General features: G+C 49.3%; 1 protein-coding gene across 2 annotated transcripts in view; it reads right to left on the bottom strand.

Moving 5' to 3' along the window:
* The window catches only part of LOC110495057 (slit homolog 1 protein), a 105,999-nt gene that overhangs the window by 45,637 nt on the left and 47,146 nt on the right, over window positions 1–13,216 (bottom strand). For both annotated transcript variants that reach the window (XM_036949074.1, XM_036949075.1), the window contains exons 5-6: window positions 402–473; window positions 194–265 (exon numbers count right to left, since the gene is read on the bottom strand). In XM_036949074.1, coding sequence (XP_036804969.1) covers window positions 194–265; window positions 402–473 — 144 coding nt within the window. The remainder of the gene's footprint in view (window positions 1–193; window positions 266–401; window positions 474–13,216) is intronic.

Below are 13,216 nucleotides of genomic sequence, written 5' to 3'. Positions count from 1 at the left end.
TAGAGAGAGAGTGTGAGAGAGAGAGAGAGAGAGAGAGAGAGAGAGAGAGAGAGAGAGAGAGAGAGGGAAAGACAGAGGCAAAGGAAAAGAAAGAAAGAGAGAGAGGGATAGAGAGAGAAAGAGATAATATTAGTTGACATTCCTTAGGAGAAGAAAGCTGCACACAGACACAGTCTCTCTCTATAATACTTACAGAACCTCCAGAGTTCTCAGAGCACGGAAGGCCCCCTCCTCGATGCAAGTGATGTGGTTCTTATCCAGTTGACTGTAGACACAAAACACATATAATGGCTTCCATGAGAGAGAGAGAGAGAGAGAGAGAGAGAGAGAGAGACAGAGACAGAGACAGAGACAGAGACAGAGAGAGAGAGAGAGTGTGTGAGAGTGTGTGTGTCACTCACAGGTTCCTGATGTCCGTGGCCCCTCTGAAAGCTCTCCTGGGAATGGCTTGGATAGCATTCTCACTAAGGTCCCTGAGAAGGAATGAGGGAGGGAGGGGGTGAGAGAGAGAGAAAAAAAATGGGAAAAAGAAGGAAAGACAATTTAAACAAAGTGTAGCTTTTCCAATGTGAAATTCATGTAGAAAGAAAAGAGCTATGAAAAGAAGAAGAGTACGGATCAGACAGTGTGGATCGGTGTGGATCAGACAGTGTGGATCGGTGTGGATCAGACAGTGTGGATCAGACATTGTGGATCGGTGTGGATCAGACATTGTGGATCGGTGTGGATCAGACATTGTGGATCAGACATTGTGGATCGGTGTGGATCAGACAGTGTGGATCAGACAGTGTGGATCAGACAGTGTGGATCAGACAGTGTGGATCAGACAGTGTGGATCAGACAGTGTGGATCAGTGTGGATTTGACAGTGTGGATCAGACAGTGTGGATCAGACAGTGTGGATCAGACAGTGTGGATCAGACAGTGTGGATCAGTGTTGATCGGTGTAGCGCAGACAGCGTGGATCGGTGTGGAGCAGACAATGTAGATCGGTGTAGAGCAGATAGTGTAGATCAGTGTAGAGCAGACAGTGTAGATCAATGTGGAGCAGACAGTGTAGATCAATGTGGAGCAGACAGTGTTGATCAGTGTGGAGCAGACAGTGTAGATCAGTGTGGAGCAGACAGTGTAGATCAGTGTGGAGCAGACAGTGTAGATCAATGTGGAGCAGACAGTGTAGATCAGTGTAGAGCAGACAGTGTAGATCAATGTGGAGCAGACAGTGTTGATCAGTGTGGAGCAGACAGTGTAGATCAATGTAGAGCAGACAGTGTAGATCAGTGTGAAGCAGACAGTGTAGATCAGTGTGGAGCAGACAGTGTAGAGCAGACAGTGTTGATCAGTGAAGAGCAGACAGTGTAGATCAATGTGGAGCAGACAGTGTTGACAATTGTGGAGCAGACAGTGTTGATCAGTGTGGAGCAGACAGTGTTGATCAGTGTAGAACAGACAGTTTAGATCAGTGTGGAGCAGACAGTGTTGATCAGTGTAGAGCAGACAGTGTTGATCCGTGTGGAGCAGACAGTGTAGATCAGTGTGGAGCAGACTGTGTAGATCAGTGTGGAGCAGACAGTGTAGATCAGTGTGGAGCAGACTGTGTAGATCAGTGTGGAGCAGACTGTGTAGATCAGTGTGGAGCAGACAGTGTAGATCAGTGTAGAGCAGACAGTGTTGATCAGTGTAGAGCAGACAGTTTAGATCAGTGTGGAGCAGACAGTGTAGATCAGTGTAGAGCAGACAGTGTAGATCAGTGTAGAGCAGACAGTGTTGATCCGTGTGGAGCAGACAGTGTAGATCAGTGTGGAGCAGACTGTGTAGATCAGTGTGGAGCAGACAGTGTAGATCAGTGTAGAGCAGACAGTGTAGATCAGTGTGGAGCAGACTGTGTAGATCAGTGTGGAGCAGACAGTGTAGATCAGTGTAGAGCAGACAGTGTTGATCAGTGTAGAGCAGACAGTGTTGATCCGTGTGGAGCAGACAGTGTAGATCAGTGTAGAGCAGACAGTGTTGATCAGTGTTTGAGCAGACAGTGTTGATCAGTGTAGAGCAGACAGTGTAGATCAGTGTGGAGCAGACAGTGTAGATCAGTGTAGAGCAGACAGTGTAGATCAGTGTGGAGCAGACTGTGTAGATCAGTGTGGAGCAGACAGTGTAGATCAGTGTAGAGCAGACAGTGTTGATCAGTGTAGAGCAGACAGTGTTGATCCGTGTGGAGCAGACAGTGTTGATCAGTGTTTGAGCAGACAGTGTTGATCAGTGTAGAGCAGACAGTGTTGATCAGTGTAGAGCAGACAGTTTAGATCAGTGTGGAGCAGACAGTGTTGATCAGACAGTGTGGAGCAGACAGTGTTGATCAGTGTGGAGCAGACAGTGTAGATCAGTGTGGAACAGACAGTGTGGAGCAGACAGTGTGGACAAGACAGTGTTGATCAGTGTAGAGCAGACAGTGTTGATCATTGTGGAGCAGACAGTGTTGATCAATGTGGAGCAGACAGTGTTGATCATTGTGGAGCAGACAGTGTTGATCATAGTGGAGCAGACAGTGTTGATCAGTGTGGAGCAGACAGTGTTGATCAGTGTAGAGCAGACAGTGTGGAGCAGACAGTGTGGAGCAGACAGTGTAGAGCAGACAGTGTTGATCATTGTGGAGCAGACAGTGTTGATCAGTGTAGAGCAGACAGTGTTGATCAGTGTAGAGCAGACAGTGTAGAGCAGACAGTGTGGAGCAGACAGTGTTGATCAATGTGGAGCAGACAGTGTTGATCAATGTGGAGAAGACAGTGTTGATCAGTGTAGAGCAGACAGTGTGGAGCAGACAGTGTGGAGCAGACAGTGTAGAGCAGACAGTGTAGAGCAGACAGTGTTGATCATTGTGGAGCAGACAGTGTTGATCAGTGTGGAGCAGACAGTGTTGATCAGTGTAGAGCAGACAGTTTAGACCAGTGTGGAGCAGACAGTGTTGATCAGTGTGGAGCAGACAGTGTGGAGCAGAGAGTGTTGATCAATGTGGAGCAGACAGTGTTGATCAGTGTGGAGCAGACAGTGTAGATCAGTGTGGAGAAGACAGTGTGGAGAAGACAGTGTTGATCAGTGTAGAGCAGACAGTGTAGAGCAGACAGTGTAGAGCAGACAGTGTAGATCAGTGTGGAGAAGACAGTGTGGAGCAAACAGTGTGGAGAAGACAGTGTTGATCAGTGTAGAGCAGACAGTGTAGAGCAGACAGTGTAGAGCAGACAGTGTAGATCAGTGTGGAGCAGACAGTGTTGATCAGTGTAGAGCAGACAGTGTAGATCAATGTGGAGCAGACAGTGTAGATCAGTGTAGAGCAGACAGTGTAGATCAGTGTGGAGCAGGCAGTGTAGAGCAGACAGTGTAGATCAATGTGGAGCAGACAGTGTAGCGCAGACAGTGTAGATCAGTGTGGAGCAGACAGTGTAGAGCAGACAGTGTAGATCAGTGTAGAGCAGACAGTGTAGATCAGTGTGGAGGAGACAGTGTAGATCAGTGTAGAGCAGACAGTGTAGATCAATGTGTGGCAGACAGTGTTGATAAGTGTGGAGCAGACAGTGTAGATCAGTGTAGAGCAGACAGTGTAGATCAGTGTAGAGCAGACAGTGTAGATCAATGTGGAGCAGACAGTGTAGATCAGTGTAGAGCAGACAGTGTAGATAAGTGTGGAGCAGACAGTGTAGAGCAGACAGTGTAGATCAATGTGGAGCAGACAGTGTAGAGCAGACAGTGTAGATCAGTGTGGAGCAGACAGTGTAGAGCAGACAGTGTAGATCAGTGTAGAGCAGACAGTGTAGATCAGTGTGGAGGAGACAGTGTTGATCAGTGTGGAGCAGACAGTGTTGATCGGTGTGGAGCAGACAGTGTTGATCAGTGTAGAGCAGACAGTGTAGAGCAGACAGTGTTGATCAGTGTAGAGCAGACAGTGTTTATCAGTGTTTGAGCAGACAGTGTTGATCAGTGTAGAGCAGACAGTGTTGATCAGTGTGGAGCAGACAGTGTTGATCAGTGTAGAGCAGGCAGTGTAGAGCAGACAGTGTTAATCAGTGTGGAGGAGACCTTGTTGATCAGTGTAGAGCAGACAGTGTAGAGCAGACAGTGTGGAGCAGACAGTGTTGATCAGACAGTGTGGAGGAGACAGTGTTGATCAGTGTAGAGCAGACAGTTGGGGGCAGACAGTGTGGAGCAGACATTGTGGAGCAGACAGTGTAGAGCAGACAGTGTAGAGCAGACAGTGTAGAGCAGACAGTGTTTATCAGTGTGGAGCAGACAGTGTGTAGCAGACAGTGTATAGCAGACAGTGTAGAGCAGACAGAGTAGAGCAGACAGTGTAGCGCAGACAGTGTTGATCAGTGTGGAGCAGACAGTGTGAAGCAGACAGTGTAGAGCAGACAGTGTAGATCAGTGTGGAGCAGACAGTGTAGATCAGTGTGGAGCAGACAGTGTTGAGCAGACAGTGTTGATCAGTGTAGAGCAGACAGTGTAGAGCAGACAGTGTGGAGCAGACAGTGTAGAGCAGACAGTGTAGAGCAGACAGTGTAGAGCAGACAGTGTAGAGCAGACAGTGTTTATCAGTGTGGAGCAGACAGTGTGTAGCAGACAGTGTAGAGCAGACAGTGTAGAGCAGACAGTGTAGAGCAGACAGTGTAGCGCAGACAGTGGGAGCAGATAGTGTTGATCAGTGTGGAGCAGACAGTGTGGAGCAGACAGTGTAGAGCAGACAGTGTAGATCAGTGTGGAGCAGACAGTGTTGATCAGTGTAGAGCAGACAGTGTTGAGCAGACAGTGTTGATCAGTGTAGAGCAGACAGTGTAGAGCAGACAGTGTAGAGCAGACAGTGTGGAGCAGACAGTGTGGAGCAGACAGTGTGGAGCAGACAGTGTGGAGCAGACAGTGTAGTAATTGGTGGCTGTGTTTCCACCCAGAGACCAGTCGTATCTGTTCTATCGCACTGTGTTTGGTAATGTAAAGTACACACACAGACCAGGAACTAGGGACTGGGCCCCTGGCTCCCTCTCTCTTCCTCTGTCTCCCTCTCTATCGCTCACTCACTTCTCCTTGTACTCTCTTCTCTCTTTCTATTTTCATCCCTTTCAGTCTACCACTCCTCTCTCCTCTCTCCATCCCTCCGTCTCTCTCCCTCCTCTCTGTCTCTCTCCATCCCTCCGTCTCTCTCCCTCCTCTCTGTCTCTCTCCATCCCTCCGTCTCTCTCCCTCCTCTCTGTCTGTCTGTTCCACACCATTACCACTAGGTCTCCATCATGATGTTATCTTAATGTGTTCCCCCGGCCCTGGGGCCTAGACGCCGGCAGGAAGCCTGGGCCCGCGGAGACTGAGCCACCCCAGGGAGGGCCCACTACAGCCTGGGTATACTCCATTTGGCGAGGGGAACCACAGGGTTGTCTATGTTTGTTTGTCTGTGTGTGTGTGTGCGCCCAGGTGCATGCACGTTCGCATGTGTGTAGATAATGTGTCATTCCCTGGAGGATTTCAAACACACTATTAACCTCCCGACCAGCCCACTGAGACTATCAGAGCAGCCCACAGAGACTGAGACTATCAGACCAGCCCACTGAGACTAAGACTATCAGAGCAGCCCACTGAGACTAAGATTATCAGAGCAGCCCACTGAGACTGAGACTATCAGACTAGCCCACTGAGACTGAGCCTATCAGAGCAGCCCACTGAGACTATCAGAGCAGCCCACTGAGACTATCAGAGCAGCCCACTGAGACTATCAGATCAGCCCACTGAGACTATCAGAGCAGCCCACTGAGAATATCAGAGCAGCCCACTGAGACTATCAGAGCAGCCCACTGAGACTATCAGATCAGCCCACTGAGACTATCAGAGCAGCCCACTGAGACTATCAGAGCAGCCCACTGAGAATATCAGAGCAGCCCACTGAGACTATCAGAGCAGCCCACTGAGACTATCAGAGCAGCCCACTGAGACTATCAGAGCAGCCCACTGAGACTATCAGAGCAGCCCACTGAGACTATCAGAGCAGCCCACTGAGAAAGATGGGGATGTAGAGGATGATAGATTGAATGATGATGGATATAGTGGAAGAGTGGAATGGAGTGAGTGAAAGTGAGGGATGGATATAGTGGAAGAGTGTAATAGAGTGAGGGAAAGTGAGGGATGGATATAGTGGAAGAGTGGAATGGAGTGAGTAAAAGTGAGGGATGGATATAGTGGAAGAGTGGAATGGAGTGAGTGAAAGTGAGGGATGGATATAGTGGAAGAGTGGAATTGAGTGAGGGAAAGTGAGGGATGGATATAGTGGAAGAGTGGAATGGAGTGAGGGAAAGTGAGGGATGGATATAGTGGAAGAGTGGAATGGAGTGAGTAAAAGTGAGGGATGGATATAGTGGAAGAGTGGAATGGAGTGAGTAAAAGTGAGGGATGGATATAGTGGAAGAGTGGAATGGAGTGAGTAAAAGTGAGGGATGGATATAGTGGAAGAGTGGAATGGAGTGAGTAAAAGTGAGGGATGGATATAGTGGAAGAGTGGAATGGAGTGAGTAAAAGTGAGGGATGGATATAGTGGAAGAGTGGAATGGAGTGAGGGAAAGTGAGGGATGGATATAGTGGAAGAGTGGAATGGAGTGAGTAAAAGTGAGGGATGGATATAGTGGAAGAGTGGAATGGAGTGAGGGAAAGTGAGGGATGGATATAGAGAATGAAAGAGAAACACTGCTAGGTGGATAATGGGTGAAAGGGAAAGAGTGTATGAGACACAGAGAAAGAGTGTATGAGAGAGAGAGAAAGAGAGAGAAAGAGTGAGAGAAGGATGGATAAAGTGAGAGAGGGAGTGGAGTGGGTGAGAGATTGGTTGCGATCACGCACAGTTTTTCTGCCTCATTTCAGATTGAGGTCAGAGTCAGTGAACCAACACATAGACAGACACACAGCAGGGAGTCGAGAGAGAGAGAGATAGAGAGAGAGACGGATATGGGAATTTGAGAGAGAGAGAAAGAGAGAGAGAGAGAGAGAGATGGGAATTTTAGAGAGAAAGAGAGAGAGATGTGAGAATTGGAGGGTGAGAAAGGGGGTGAGAGATGGAGAGGGTGTAAATGGATTTTGGGGAGAGATATAGAACATGGATGTATGGATCTAAGGTCAAATGTAGGTTCGCTTTCTCTCTCATCTCTACCCGATCATCTCTCTCCCTCCCTCATCTCTACCGGATCATCTCTCTCTCATCTCTCTCCCTCCCTCATCTCTACCTGATTATCTTTCTCCCTCATCTCTACCTGATCATCTCTCTCCCTCCCTCATCTCTACTTGATCATCTCTCTCCCTCCCTCCCTCATCTCTACCTGATCATCTCTCTCCCTCCCTCATCTCTACTTGATCATCTCTCTCCCTCCCTCCCTCATCTCTACCTGATCATCTCTCTCCCTCCCTCATCTCTACCTGATCATATCTCTCTGATCAATTTACTTCAAGGGGCTTTATTGTCATGGGAAACATGTGTTAACGTTGCCAAAGCAAGTGAGGTAGATAATATACAAAAGTGAAATAAACAATAAAAATGAACAGTAAACATTACACATACAGAAGTTTCAAAACAATAAAGACATTACAAATGTCATATCATATATATATATATATATATATATATATATATATAGATATAGATATATATATATATATATATATACTGTATATACAGTGTTGTAACAATGTACAAATAGTTAAAGTACACAGGGAAAATAAATAAGCGTAATTATGGGTTGTTTTTACAATGGTGTTTGTTCTTCACTGGTTGCCCTTTTCTCGTGGCAACAGGTCACAAATCTTGCTGCTGTGATGGCACACTGTGGTATTTCACCCAGTAGATATGGGAGTTTATCAAAATTGGGTTTGTTTTCTAATTCTTTGTGGATCTGTGTAATCTGAGGGAAATATGTGTCTCTAACATGGTCATACATTTGGCAGGAGGTTAGGAAGTGCAGCTCAGTTTCCACCTCATTTTGTGGGCAGTGAGCACATAGCCTGTCTTCTCTTGAGAGCCATGTCTGCCTACGGCGGTCTTTCTCAATAGCAAGGCTATGCTCACTGAGTCTGTACATAGTCAAAGCTTTCCTTCATTTTGGGTTAGTCACAGTGTACTCTCTGTTTAGGGCCAAATAGTATTCTAGTTTGCTCTGTTTTTTGTTAATTCTTTCCAATGTGTCAAGTAATTATCTTTTTGTTTTCTCATGATTTGATTGGGTCTAATTGTGTTGCTGTCCTGGGACTCTGTGGGGTGTGTTTGTGTTTGTGAACAGAGCCCCAGGACCAACTTGCTTAGGGGACTCTTCTCCAGGTTCATCTCTCTGTAGGTGATGGCTTTGTTAAAGAAGGTTTGGGAATCGCTTCCTTTTAGGTGGTTGTAGAATTTAACAGCTCTTTTCTGGATTTTGTTAATTAGTGGGTATCGGGCTTTTTTTGCTCTGCATGCATTATTTGGTGTTCTATGTTGAACACACTATATTTTAGCAGAATTCTGCATGCACAGTCTCAATTTGGCTTGTCCCATGTTGTGAATTCTTGTTTGGTGAACAGACCTCACAACCATAAAGGTCAGTGGGTTCTATAACTGATTCAAGTATTTTTAGCCAGATCCTAATTGGTCTCTATGTCTCTCTCCCTCTGTGTCTCTCTCTCTCTGTGTCTATCTCTGTGTCTCTCGCTCTCTCGGTGTCTCTCTCTCTCGGTGTCTCTCTCCCTCTGTGTGTCTCTCTCCCTCTGTGTGTCTCTCTCCCTCTGTGTGTCTCTCTCCCTCTGTGTGTCTCTCTCCCTCTGTGTGTCTCTCTCCCTCTGTGTCTCTCTCTCTCTCGGTGTCTCTCTCTCTCGGTGTCTCTCTCTCTCGGTGTCTCTCTCCCTCTGTGTCTCTCTCTCTCTGTGTCTCTCTCCCTCTGTGTCTATCTCTGTGTCTCTCTCCCTCTGTGTCTCTCTCTCTCTCTGTGTCTCTCCCTCTGTGTGTCTCTCTCCCTCTGTGTGTCTCTCTCCCTCTGTGTGTCTCTCTCCCTCTGTGTGTCTCTCTCCCTCTGTGTGTCTCTCTCCCTCTGTGTGTCTCTCTCTCTCTCTGTGTCTCTCTCCCTCTGTGTATCTCTCTCCCTCTGTGTGTCTCTCTCCCTCTGTGTGTCTCTCTCCCTCTGTGTCTCTCTCTCGGTGTCTCTCTCCCTCTGTGTGTCTCTCACCCTCTGTGTGTCTCTCACCCTCTGTGTGTCTCTCTCCCTCTGTGTGTCTCTCTCCCTCTGTCTCTCTCTCTCTCTCTCTCTATGTCTCTCTCCCTCTCTCTCTCTCTGTGTCTCTCTCCCTCTGTGTGTCTCTCTCCAAGGCTGTAGAGGTGATATGAGGAACTAGCTGGTTCTGAACAGCTGGACTGGGTTTCAGAACACCACTCCTCTTCTCTTGTATCTCCTCACAGCTCCTTGTCAAATCAGATCACATTCACACTGATACTCCATGCCCAGTTGCCCAAGTGGTTCCAGGTGTGTGTGTGTGTGTGTGTGTGTGTGTGTGTGTGTGTGACAGGCATCCCACAGTGAGAGGAAGAGAGGGGATGAAGGAGAATGTATTTTACCATGGACACTAATCCAGGGAGAAACTAATGAAAGACAACCTTTGGATGACACGTAACATTAGGCAGCATTACACACACACACACAAACACACAATTGGAGATGCCTCGACAGGCGCTCTGTTGCTAGGACACGATGTGGTACCATCTGGATATTATGTTTACAGGAGAGACACAGAGACTATGAGGTTTGGTCACAGCTGGGCCCGCTGTGTGTGTGTGTGTGTGTGTGTGTTTGTGTGTGTGTGTGTGTGTGTAATGCTGCCTAATGTTACGTGTCATCCAAAGGTTGTCTTTCATTAGTTTCTCCCTGGATGCCTGGCATGTTAGATTAGTGTCCATGGTAAAATACATTCTCTCTTCCTCTCACTCTGTGGTGTGCGTTTGGTGTGTGTGTAGCGTGTGTGTGTGTAGTGTGTGTGTTGTAATGTGTATGGTGTGTGTAGTGTATCTGTGGTGTGTGTACGTAGTACGTAGTATGTGTGGTGTGTGTAGTGTGTGTGTGGGTGTGTACGGCATGTGTGTGTAGCGTGTATGTGGTATGTGTGTGTGGTATGTGTGTGTGTGTGTGGGTATGGTGTGTGTAGTGTATCTGTGGTGTGTGTATGTACTATGCATGTGGTGTGTGTAGTGTGTGTATGGGTGTTTGTGTATGTGTGTGTATGGGTGTGTAGTGTGTGTGTGGTGTGTGTGTGTGGTGTGTGTGTGTGGTGTGTGTAGTGTGTGTGTGTGTGTGGTGTGTGTAGTGTGTGTGAGAGAGCATCATGTTATATTTACTCTATTCATCTCTTTATCTTGCTCTCTTTATCTCTCTCTTTATCTCTCTCCCTCTTTCAGTCTCTCTTATCCTCTCATTGTTCATCCATCTCTCCTGTCTTCTCAGTCTCTGCAATTCTTTGTAGTGGTCATTCTTCCGACTCTTCATCTCTCTTTCTTCCCTCCTCCTCCTCTTCATCAGTAGACTGTGCTCAGTAGAGGGTGAGAAAGGTAAACTTCCCCGCTGGCTGTGTGTGAACTCAGATCTCACCTCTCAGTCCCTCTCTGTGATGTGTGTTGGTGTGTAAACTCTCCTGACCCCACTGTCCCACTCCGCTCCTCCCCAAACACACGAGGTCACTCTCCAAAGACTTACAGGACCCTAATACAGCCTCCAACTATTCTACTCCCCCTCTCTGATGACTGACCCCCCCCCCCCCCTCTCTGACGTCCCACACCTTCCCTTCACTGACGCCCCACACCTTCCCTCCTCTGACGCCCCACACCTTGCCTCCTCTGACGCCCCACACCTTCCCTCTGACGCCCCACACCTTCCCTCCTCTGACGCCCCACACCTTCCCTCCTCTGACGCCCCACACCTTCCCTCCTCTGACGCCCCACACCTTCCCTCCTCTGACGCCCCACACCTTCCCTCCAATGACGCCCCGCACCTTCCTCTCTCCCCCTCCACTCTCTTCCTCTCTTCCTCTCTCCCCCTCCACTCTCTTCCTCTCTCCCCCTCCACTCTCTTCCTCTCTCCCCCTCCACTCTCTTCCTCTCTCCCCCTCCACTCTCTTCCTCTCTCCCCTTCCACTCTCCCCTTCCACTCTCTTCCTCTCTCCCCCTCCACTCTCTTCCTCTCTACCCCTCCACACCTTCCTCTCTCCCCCTCCACTCTCTTCCTCTCTCCCCCTCTTCCTCTCTCCCCCTCCACTCTCTTCCTCTCTCCCCCTCCACTCTCTTCCTCTCTCCCCCTCCACTCTCTTCCTCTCTCCCCTTCCACTCTCTTCCTCTCTACCCCTCCACACCTTCCTCTCTCCCCCTCCACTCTCTTCCTCTCTCCCCTTCCACTCTCCCCTTCCACTCTCCCCCTCCACTCTCTTCCTCTCTCCCCTTCCACTCTCCCCCTCCACTCTCTTCCTCTCTCCCCTTCCACTCTCCCCTTCCACTCTCCCCCTCCACTCTCTTCCTCTCTCCCCTTCCACTCTCTTCCTCTCTCCGTCTCCACTCTCTTCCTCTCTCCCCCTCCACTCTCTTCCTCTCTCCCCCTCCACTCTCTTCCTCTCTCCCCTCCACTCTCTTCCTCTCTCCAACTCCACTCTCTTCCTCTCTCCCCTTCCACTCTCTTCCTCTCTCCCCCTCCACTCTCTTCCTCTCTCCCCCTCCACTCTCTTCCTCTCTCCCCCTCCACTCTCTTCCTCTCTCCCCCTCCACTCTCTTCCTCTCTCCCCCTCCACTCTCTTCCTCTCTCCCCCTCCACTCTTCCTCTCTCCCCCTCCACTCTCTTCCTCTCTACCCCTCCACACCTTCCTCTCTCCCCTTCCACTCTCCCCTTCCACTCTCCCCCTCCACTCTCTTCCTCTCTCCCCTTCCACTCTCCCCTTCCACTCTCTTCCTCTCTCCCCCTCCACTCTCTTCCTCTCTCCCCCTCCACTCTCTTCCTCTCTCCCCCTCCACTCTCTTCCTCTCTCCCCCTCCACTCTCTTCCTCTCTCCCCCTCCACTCTCTTCCTCTCTCCCCCTCCACTCTCTTCCTCTCTCCCCTTCCACTCTCCCCCTCCACTCTCTTCCTCTCAACCTCACAACCTCTCCCTCCATCACAACCTCTCTCTTCCTCTCTGCCCCTCCATCACAACCTCTCTTCCTCTCTGCCCCTCCATCACAACCTCTCTCTTCCTCTCTGCCCCTCCATCACAACCTCTCTTCCTCTCTGCCCCTCCATCACAACCTCTCTCTTCCTCTCTGCCCCTCCATCACAACCTCTCTTCCTCTCTGCCCCTCCATCACAACCGCTCTCTTCCTCTCTGCCCCTCCATCACAACCTCTCTCTTCCTCTCTGCCCCTCCATCACAACCTCTCTCTTCCTCTCTGCCCCTCCATCACAACCTCTCCTTTCCTCTCCCCCCTCCATCACAACCTCTCCCTCCATCACAACCTCTCCTTTCCTCTCCCTTCCTCCATCACAACCTCTCCCTTCCTCTCTCTCCCTCATCACAACCTCTCCCTTCCTCTCTCCCCCTCCATCACAACCTCTCCCTCCATCACAACCTCTCCTTTCCTCTCTCTCCCTCCATCAGAACCTCTCTCTCCCTCCATCACAACCTCTCCCTTCCTCTCTCTCCCTCCATCACAACCTCCCCCTTCCTCTCTCTCCCTCCATCACAACCTCTCCCTTCCTCTCTCTCCCTCCATCACAACCTCCCCCTCCATCACAACCTCCCCCTCCATCACAACCTCTCCCTTCCTCTCTCTCCCTCCATCTCACCTCCTGTCTTCTCTCCTCATCCTTCATCTCTATAGACTCCCTTGCTAGACCTCTACTCTCAACTCCAGACATTCCTCCTCATCCTTTCCTCCTCTTCTTACAGGGAGGGCAGATGGCCAAGTCAGACGGTGTCACCCCCGACAACCTCTAAATATTTGATCTCCATTTTAAACTCTGTCTGTTCCCCTTTTAACCCCTCACAGACTGACACACACCTTGAATAAGTAATTTGTGAGCGAAAGAGACAGAGACAGAGACAGAGACAGAGACAGAGACATAGACAGAGACAGAGACAGACAAAAGCGATGTACAACAGGAAAGAGGAGACATATTGTTAAACTGTTAGACGGGTCATTCTGGAGGCAACTTACAGTCGACTGTGGAACCACAA

The sequence above is a fragment of the Oncorhynchus mykiss genome, chromosome 17, assembly GCF_013265735.2.
Source record: "Oncorhynchus mykiss isolate Arlee chromosome 17, USDA_OmykA_1.1, whole genome shotgun sequence".
NCBI lineage: Eukaryota > Metazoa > Chordata > Actinopteri > Salmoniformes > Salmonidae > Oncorhynchus > Oncorhynchus mykiss.
Note: the sequence above shows the minus strand (reverse complement) of the source record. Positions and strands in the feature narration are given on the sequence as shown.